Raw genomic sequence first — 10023 nt, forward strand, 5'->3', positions numbered from 1 at the left:
TTGAATTTCAGGTGTTTCTTCAGATTCTCTTTAACTCTCTGCAGATGCAGAATAACATATAGATAACTTGATTTCAGAGAACACTGAGGACGAACCCTTCCAAAATCAAAACTCCGGTTGTGTATCACTTTTCTTTACCATCCTGAAAGTGTTTTTATGGCTGCTTTTTACTGTTATGTTAAAATACTTATTGACTTAGCAGCTCAAAAAATATATCAGCTATGGCATAATACATTTGAACCTAAGAGTCACGGTTGTGAAACTGGAAAGATGTTAGGTAAAGCCTGTATTCAGCTCTTCTCTGCGTATCTCTGCTTCCATTAGGATTAGATTCCTCCCTGTGTGTCTGGAAAAGTCACATTTTATTATTTTTTATTCCACCCAAACTACACACAGCCAGTTTTCTGTTTGACACAACGGCCATCACGACTCTCCTGAAGTATCTTTTCTTCACATGTCTCTTTGCCAGAACAAGAACCCAAGGCCAAACCACAGATCCTGGCAGATGACACTGAGAAAAAGAAGCAGAAAAAGCAGAAGAAGTTGACATATATGAACGACCCCATCACTGGGTTTGAGGAAGCCTTTGCACAGTTTGCCTCCTCCAGCATCAAGAAGGCAGAAAACCACATGGTCCGTCGTCCAGAGCTGGAAGTGAGCGCTCCCCAGGTAACATGGATCAGCTTTTATTCAATTAGACTTCTGTGTCAAACATGGAGGCACACTTTAATTATTCTCAAGCCACAGTTCTTGATACTGCACACATAGGAAAAGACATGAACGTCTACATTTGAATTGGTTTTCTGCCACAGTTGTAGATTAAGCCAGTTATTCACATTGATAAAAATACTCAAATGACATTTCTAGAAGATCTTTAAGTGTCTGAAAAATAATTTGAAGTGTAGAAAAATGTATAGCTGTGCTAACAAAACCCAAATCTGAAATGTATTTGCTGCTGCATAATACAATGTTAAAAGGACTAAACACATTTTTTTTAAATAACACAATGTGAAATAATCTTGGGATTTTCCAGGCATGCTACTCCAAGGTGAAGATGCCAACGGAGGTAAAAAAGAGCAGACGTCACCCCCTCAGCAAGCCCCCCATGCGCTCCCCTCTGTCCATCCTCAAACAAGAACCGACCAGCGACAAAGGTTTGTGGCTTTGTGTTTGTCATTGAACCTTTACTAAATCATAAAGGTGTTATTGTAAATATATTCTAATTTCAAATTGGAACCATTTCATGAACAGTTTTGATCCTGTTTTTGAGATGCAAACCGACTAGGATTTGATACGTCTGGATGTTTTATACAGAGACACGCTGTCAGTTGCTTGACATGAAATAAAAAAGGTAGAATGTGTTAATTATAACAGAATAATAACTCCCATGAAAATTGTTATATTTAACAACGGAGATTATTCTGTTAAATTGACCAAAAACATAACCATGTCAGTTGAACCTGGACACTGACCATTATTTATCCATCTGTTTTCACTCTAGTCCACACGTTTTTGATCCCACTTATTATCCCTTCCATTACAGTACTTCAAATTAAGAAGTTATCTTTTTTCTGATAATTAATTTGGAGAAAGAAAACAAACGGGACTTAAGATCCCTCTGGGGATAATGGAATCAAGGCCTCCTCTCCATCCCCTCCCTTCTGTCTTTTTCTTTTCTTTTTCGGACTGACACTTATTGATCCGGGGATCATGACTTCCAATTACCTGCTTTCAAAGTCACTTTAAGTCGGCAGCAGGGGACCCGACTCAGGGGCATGTCCTTCAGAAGGGTGGATGGGGGAGAAGGAGACGGCTGGTGGAGGGAGAAAACAGAGAGTTAATGGCCAGCTTGTGAGGAGTCCTTCCTGCCTTCTGTCCGGGTTTAACAAACGGTCTGGATCAGTAGCTTCAGGAGGCTTCACTGCAAAATCTATTCCAGACCCTCAACAGCAAGTTGTTGATGCCTGTTCCATTTGTGTTCATCCGCCAATTATATCAGGAGTGGCGTGTTGTTTTGTCTGGAACCGAATGTGCTATTTGTCTCTCTCTGCAAGGACTTCCTCTTTAAAAACATTGTGTTGCTTTTCCAAAAATGCTTCTCATGCATTTCAACGAAAAACAAATCACCAGTAATGAATCCTGCAACATCTCTTTTGTGAGTCACTTTCTTCAGATTGTGTTTGTTTGTTTTTTTGGAGCAGCCCATCTTTAATGCATTTTATTTCCATCCCACAGAGCCGTCCTCCCTCACGCAGTTGGACAGCGACATGAAGAAACAGGAGCACCTGTGGCAGAATCACTCCCCCAACTTCCTGTCAGAGAAGGCTTTCAATGCAGCAGTGGCAGCGCTGCAGCCACACTGCGCTATCTGCTCCCTCTTCTGTCCATACCCCGAGGTACAGCACACTGCAGCAGACGCACACATGTGTCCGTGGAGTAGAAGTAGTAGCTATAGTACTAGTAGTTCCACAATGTGTAGTTGTATCAGTTTAGCAGGTTAGTCTTTGGTCAGTCAGTAGTTTTGGTTACACTATTTTGTCAGTGTGACCAAAGTTTAATTGTATTTATTTGTTTATTTTAACAGGGACATTGCACATGAATCAACATTTCTGTAAATGCGCCAGAGTTAGCCAACAGGCACATTTTCATCTGTAGTCCCTGGACAGATTTTTTTAGGAAAAACCCTAAAGACACATTTAATTTTAAACAAGTAAATACAATCAAATAAAAGCATGAAACATACAGTATTGGAGTGACTGGATATCTATTATTTCAAAAGTCCTACTAACTGAGTTGGATTACAGATTCTAAAACCCAACTATAAAGGCAGCGGTATACTAAATAGTTCGGATGCATCTTAGAGTGATATGATGAACGATAGAAACACTGACATCACCTTACGGCTGGAGCCTCCTCAGTGTGGATATTGTTCACATACATTTATTTATAGTTATCACTATAGTTGTTGTTCTTGGTCTGGACAACACTTAACTGTATAGTTGCATGTATAGTGGGCCATAAAAGTAATGATTTTTACCTTCATGCTCTGTATAAAACCCTGTGAAGGCTGACCAGTAACCAAAATCAATAAAATCCACTAACTGTATCATCTTCTCTCCTCCGGCCTCTCCAGCCACACAAAGACAGTTTTGCAGGCAGTCAATCCCAGCGCTCCTCCCTGCCCCGTCGGACGCGTCCTCTGGTCCCAGAGATGTGCTTCAGCGTCGGAGCCAGCAACACGGAGCCTCCACCCACCAACTACCACATCGGAGAGGATGGAACCAGTCCTCTGCTCTGCTGTTCGTCTTGCAACGTGCAGGTTCATGCAAGTAAGTCCAAAAAACTATACGAATTTGATTGTAAAACTTGCAATAGGGGAGTAACATAAGAGGACAGCTGTCACAGTTTGTACCAGTTATAAAGGCCTTCCTCTTCATATGTTAATGTTGTTGTTGTTTCTCTAAGATAGGCAATGAAAAATTAATCTGAGCACAACAGAAAGCTGTAAATGAAAGTCAACATTTGCAGATTGCAGGAAGCTTTACAGACAGACAGACAGACAGACAGACAGACAGACAGACAGACAGACAGACAGACAGACAGACAGACAGACAGACAGACAGCTTTTACACTGCAGCTCCAGGAAGTACTGTCACTGTAAGCCTTCTCCCTCTAAATTAGCTCTGGTTCCTTCAGGATTCATAAAACCTGGTTTGAGCGGATGATAATGAACCATCATAACCAAGGTTGTGTCAATAATACAATGCATTTCCCAATGCTCAAAAGTAGATGTTGGATTGCATTGGTGACTTCGAAATGTTCCCCCTGTATTTTTGGTTGAATTGTAAAGTGGATAAAGGGGTAAGAGAGCTACCTCAGATTGTGTAAATCTGCATTTTGTCATTTAAAAATGCATTTAGTGATCAATGTGTTTTTAAATGTAATATAAGTGGAGGGCTACGGCTGCAAATATAAAACTAAAATACTGCTGGAAAGGGATGTTTTATTCGTGTCAACTGGGAGACTCAGCTGTAGACACGCTGCTTTGTTTTATTTATGACACTATTGGTTTCACGCAGCCCGTACACCACTGACAGGCTTTACAGACAAACTATACTGGGTATTTCACTTCTCTCCTCTGTTCACAACTTTTTTTTAATATCCCTCAACCTGTGAGAATTGTGTTGGAAAAATAGGAAAGACTGGAATATGAGACTATGCAACAACAGACTGCACAATTCCCCTGTTGCCACGCTCAGGGAGGATTCCTAGTTTATCCCTCCTTGACTCGGGTTGAACTAAATAAGAGAATGCTCAGGCAGCACAAAAGCCTTTCTGAAGGCAGCATGCCATAAACTACCCAAGCTTGTTTTTGCTCTGCTTATCTCATCTAATAATTTATCACAAAGAATTACGACTTATAAGGGAATATGGCTTCTGTCAAAGCAAAGCGGGTTAGGGCAGTCAGCTTGTTAACTTTGTGTTTGAGTGAAAGAGCTCTGGGATCTCTGTGCTCTACTTCTACTTGCTAAATGTTAACAACACCTGTTATCTTACCTAAGCAAAAACAAATATTTTATTTGGTTGTTTTTAAAACATATTTCTTATGAAACGGCATTTTAATTTACCATTTTTTCAGTAGGCCTATATACTGTAATGAAAGACTGATATATCTGCTGGAGCTGTCTCACACAACCCATCATTCCAAAAAAGCAATCAGATGAATTACAACATGGACTTGTGCACAAATGCTCAGTCAGAGACACACACACACACACACACACACACACACACACACACACACACACACACACACACACACACACACACACACACACACACACACACACACACACACACACACACACACACACACACACACACACACACACACACACACACACACACACACACACACACACACACACACACACACACACACACACACACACATTACTTACCCCCCACACACTTACAAACCCTCCTGGGTTCTTATTATCCCCAAAGCTGGAGTGCACCTTCAAAAAGGCCAGTTCATTAGTGATCCAGGGATAAGCTGAGCTCAGCTGGGAATGCGGCGTTGCTATTGATAAGAGGACATGAAGCAGAAAGAGCTCCTTTCAAGAACACCAGCTCTGCGCTCCGTTTCTGTGCTCGTCATTGTTTTGGAGCAGACATTCAACTAAAAATCATTCAAACCTGTCTAGGTGTGACAAGCCTTTTTGATTCAGAACCTCAAATTAGTGATAATGACAAGAAGATTGTGCAGGTTGAATAGAAAGTGGTTAACAACAGCTCTGGGGCATAGGTTAAAAAAAAATACACTTCATCTAAGGTGCTTCCAGAACATTAAAAGCAACATAATCTAAATAGATACAAAACCATTCATCTGTCCTCTCTTACAGGTTGTTACGGCGTGAAGACGGACTCAGTCAGGGAGTCCTGGACGTGCACCAGGTGTGCAGCGGGAGCCTGGACCGTGGTAAGTAGCAGCACTGCCGTGTGCAACAACAAACAAACACCACAAGTCCAGAAAAGCTGTTAAGTCCTCTACTGAACAACAATATTTGAATCAAACAAAAGTATGAGGGAATAGGTTATTTATTTGACTTTTCGTTGACCGGACCTGCAGTGAAGCAGTCTTGCAACCTCTGGTGTGTCAAATTTGTTTTGAATACTTTACCCAGCAGCTATAGCAAAAGAAACTCAAAAGTATAACTCTAGAAAATGCAGAATTGACTGTTTCCCTCACTGCCTAAATGTAATACTTATTTTCTTCTTTTTATCAGGAGTGTTGTCTCTGTAACCTGCGCGGAGGAGCTCTGAAGTCCACCATTGACAACCGGTTAGTAGCATATGCTTTTTCTTTTTTTTTACCCATTTTATTTGTGCAGAAACACCCTTGATGAAAAAAAAAAAATGAAATGTTTATTTAATTTCTATCATAGTTAGTTTTGTTAAGTCTGACAACACAGGTTTTAAAATACTATAGGTATGATATGATCTATATACACATATTTCCAACATCTGATCTAGTTCATGGAATACTTATAGAAAGAAATGTGTAAAGTTATCACTCTCAATGCAGAACACACATGAGTTTACAATAATTGACCCCAGCATTGAGTGAAGAGTTATCAGCCTTGTATATCTGGTTACGCTGCTTATGTTGGATCTTCCAGAGACTGAAGTGTGTACGGTCTCTCTCTGTCACCAGGTGGGTCCATGTCATCTGTGCCATCGCTGTGCCTGAAGCCCGCTTCGTCAACGCCAATGACAGGGAGCCGGTGGACGTCAGTGCAGTTCCAGATAGACGCAAAAATCTGGTACGTTTGTACAGACATGAAGCAAAATTGAATTATCTCTTAAGTGTGAGATCAGACAGGCAGGGGTCAACATTTGAAACTAAGCAAGAACATTTGAACAGTCTCTATTTTCATCCTCTCTCTCAAAAGTGACTTTCTCACAGCAGCCGTTCGTTTCTTTTGTCTTGTCTCGGCGTTATAGAATTCTCTTTGCCTCCCGGATCTCCTTTTCCCACATTTAAGCAAATTCCTGACTCCAGCTCACTGTGTCTGTCACTTTCCCCGTTACCCACTTTCTTTCTTTGGTGGATGGATAGATTGGGTCTTGGCAAGCTGTGGAGGACATGGGGTATAACATATGTGCTGAGGGGAACGGCTGAATAATCAGCTGTCATTTCTCACTGCGCCAAATGAACTGAATCGATCTCGTGGGCAGGAGGCAATTTCCCCATTGCTGCCGCGTCTTTGAACACACCACATCCCCTCCATCCCTCCTTCACAGTCTCTGCTCCACCTCCATTCACATGATCCCACTTCACAGGCAACAGCGGTGCTTGCTGATGCATTATCACAAATCTACAAATAATGTCGCCTCTCTCCCTCCCCTTCTCTCTGAATAATCTATCAAAGACAAGCTGGGTGACATTTGCATCTGAGTGCTGTCAAAGCAGGTTTCTCTTCTTAAAAGGCCATGAGAAGACGCCCCGCGCTCTAATAATTCGGATGACTGGACTGATCAAATGCGAACACGCACCCTTGGAAACCAGTTAATATTGCACTGTCTTCAGCAATCTGTGTTTTCCCTGCACCTTTGAACGTTTAGTTTTCAGTCACTGAGCGATTTCACACACGTTGCTTTCATCTTAGTTTTTTTCCAGAGTTTCCCAGCTCCAGTAACGCTGCACATTTTTCAAAAATGTACCTTCCCCAAAGGTAGTGTTGCATCGTGCACCCTAGGGGCGCTGCGATATCTGATCGTTTTTAGAATGCAGCCGCAAGCTAGGAAAAGCAAGCCGCTTAAATAAATCATTGTACGATTAAAAAAAAAAAGATAATAATGTTTTCAATTTACAATTCCAGCATCATTCTCCTTTAGCATGCAATGACACATAAACCATAACAGTGACAAATACTTGATCAGTTATTATGTTATCTTATTCTGCAGAAGATGGGGCCACAATTTATTAGTTTAAAGTTGTACAAATGGCTTAAATCCTAAAAAAGTTGTAAAAAAGTAAGTTAGTTTTTGGTGTCTTTCACAATCTTACCAATTAGAGATGAAATATAAATGAAAAAAGAGGGCAATGTGGAGTCAGATATCACATAGAGCTTATGTTATCTGCTGCTGCGCTCCTGCCTGTTCAGCGGAAAAGTCTTAATCATGCCACCTTGTGAAATATCACACAGCAACGCTCTGTAGAGAGATGTTGTTCCTACACCGGTACAGAAATGAAGTATTGACAGATTAATAAATAATGTATGTTTCTTATTGATCAGCCATACGCTGCACTACAGATGCTCACAGTGTGATTTGTCAAAAGGAGGAGGATGGAGAAGAAGGGAAGTGTGTGGTGATAGATAATCCCAATAAAACAGGAGCATAGAGAGATAGCAGTCACATAAGATGCCGTCCAAGCTTATAGTCTGTATGTTAGATCCAAGCATGCTGTCATGAGTTAAACATTTATAATTCTCTTATCAAATGTGTTTCACGGCAGGTGATTTCTTAACAGATAAATGTATCTATTAGGGTTGTTGAAGGAAGATAATGCTTCCTCCCCCTTGTGTATTGAGAAGATAACTCGGTTTGAAAGGCCAAATTCCTTTTCATGCTGTTATTCTCTTTCCTCGCTGCACCCCGGCTTTTCATCTCTCCACCTTGTTCTCTCCGTTTTAGCTGAGTAGAGGAACAAATGAGGGATGGGGAAGGAGAGTATAAAGACAAAGGGGGGTAGACATGGAGGCTTGAAGGATTCAAAGTGAATTGAAAATGAATAATGAATGTTGAGGAGTCCTGTGTGCAGGCTGGCACGTGTCAAAGTGGAGAGTAGACCAGGTTCCAAGCCAAAGGGAAAGATGTGCTTGGCTGGTTACACTCCACTGTATTCCTCCACGTCTCTTTCTAAAGATGCCTTGCAATTCCAACAATTTCACTGTGTGCCAGAGTAGAAGAGTACAAAAATCTTTAGGGCTCAACTGCAGAAAGGTCTAATACTCCTCAATCCGTGCAAACTTTCTACAATTCCTCTTCCAATTGATGTGTTTTCTAAGCTTCTCATGGTTTCTTATGAATATAACAGCCTCAGTAGGACTTGTTATTCTTGTCGTGAAAGCCCCAACATGATCACATCTCCACCATGGCAACAGCAGGCTCACTGAAACACTAGACTGAGATCTGCGCCCCGGAGGAGGATCTGTTATTGTGAACACGAGTGTTTGAACAGTTATCAGTCCCTTCTGGGTTTTTCCTTTTGGAATAAACTAAACTTTTTCTATTCACAGACACAGAGAGAAAACCTGTAGTCTCATATAATGAACCACATTATGAATCATAACAACATAAGTACTCATCCTTCGATATCTATGAAAGTGAATGCAGTAAATACTAAATAAGCTCAGGAGCGCAATTGGAAGCGGTCTGCCGCCTGAATCACCAACTAAACTCTTTGTCTTCCATTTTCTTTGTAGAAGTGTGTATTCTGCCATGGAAAGACGGCCAATCAGAACCGCGGCGCCTGCATCCAGTGCTCACAAGAGAACTGCGCCACCTCCTTCCACGTCACATGCGCACAGATCGCCGGTGTCGTCATGACACCAGCCGACTGGCCCTACGTGGTGTCAGTCACCTGCAACAGGCATAAAAGATTCCCTCCAAAGGTACCTGCACATCTGGATCACAGTCAGCTGTTCTGTGTAACATTGAACCCCTACAAAAACGCATGATTTACTTTCTTTTTAGTGTGACTACTTTTCTGAATGTTATTGAATTTCCTGCTGTGATTCATGGTGTATGTGTGGGTGTTAATAATTTTTTTTGAATTATCAGTGAGCCTTTTTTTAATATCTTATAGAAAGAGTGTTTTTTCAAGCAGCAATCTCAACGACTTAAATGTTGCTTAAGCTGCTGTCACACAATAATTATATGCATGCAGTATTACAAACTAGACGTCTGAGGCGACATTTCCAACAACTTGAAACTCATGTATCAACAAGTGGAAATTCTAACCAAACAAAGCCTGAAATCTTTAGGATTGATTTTGATTGTTGCGGCTAAAAGAAAAAGTACATGTTATTGAATTATCTCAGAGAAAGCAATAATGCAGATGGAACACTTTAGTTTTTCTCAATGCAATCTTTAGTCTCTCTTATTGTTTAGGTTTATTCATATGGGGTTTTGAACCGACCCAGAATGAAATCGAATGAAATAAAGTTAAATGTGTTCCTCAAGGATTATCTGAGTGCTGTTTACAATATGAACTGGATGAGCACAAACATGGATCCTGTCTTTACCTCAAAGTATCCGTCTGTTTCTCCCCTTCAGCCTCGGACCTCCCTCAAAAGCCAGCAGGGTCTGAACTTAGGACAGAAAGTGATTGGCCGTAACAGTGATGGCTGGTACTACCATTGTACACTCATCGGCATGGCAACACAGACGTTCTACGAGGTCAACTTTGATGACGGCTCATACTGTGACAACCTTCACCCAGAAAACATATTG

The 10023-nt window shown here is 41.2% G+C and overlaps 1 protein-coding gene across 1 annotated transcript in view; it reads left to right on the forward strand.

Annotated features, from left to right (window-relative positions):
• Positions 1 to 10023, forward strand: part of kdm4b (lysine (K)-specific demethylase 4B) — a 57732-nt gene that overhangs the window by 41617 nt on the left and 6092 nt on the right. Inside the window, exons 11-19 of the mRNA XM_079644165.1 lie at positions 470 to 669; positions 1034 to 1154; positions 2236 to 2396; positions 3134 to 3329; positions 5406 to 5482; positions 5790 to 5845; positions 6218 to 6326; positions 8994 to 9182; positions 9847 to 10023. Coding sequence (XP_079500291.1) covers positions 470 to 669; positions 1034 to 1154; positions 2236 to 2396; positions 3134 to 3329; positions 5406 to 5482; positions 5790 to 5845; positions 6218 to 6326; positions 8994 to 9182; positions 9847 to 10023 — 1286 coding nt within the window. The remainder of the gene's footprint in view (positions 1 to 469; positions 670 to 1033; positions 1155 to 2235; positions 2397 to 3133; positions 3330 to 5405; positions 5483 to 5789; positions 5846 to 6217; positions 6327 to 8993; positions 9183 to 9846) is intronic.

Source organism: Notothenia rossii, assembly GCF_949606895.1.
Source record: "Notothenia rossii genome assembly, chromosome: 1".
Lineage (NCBI taxonomy): Eukaryota > Metazoa > Chordata > Actinopteri > Perciformes > Nototheniidae > Notothenia > Notothenia rossii.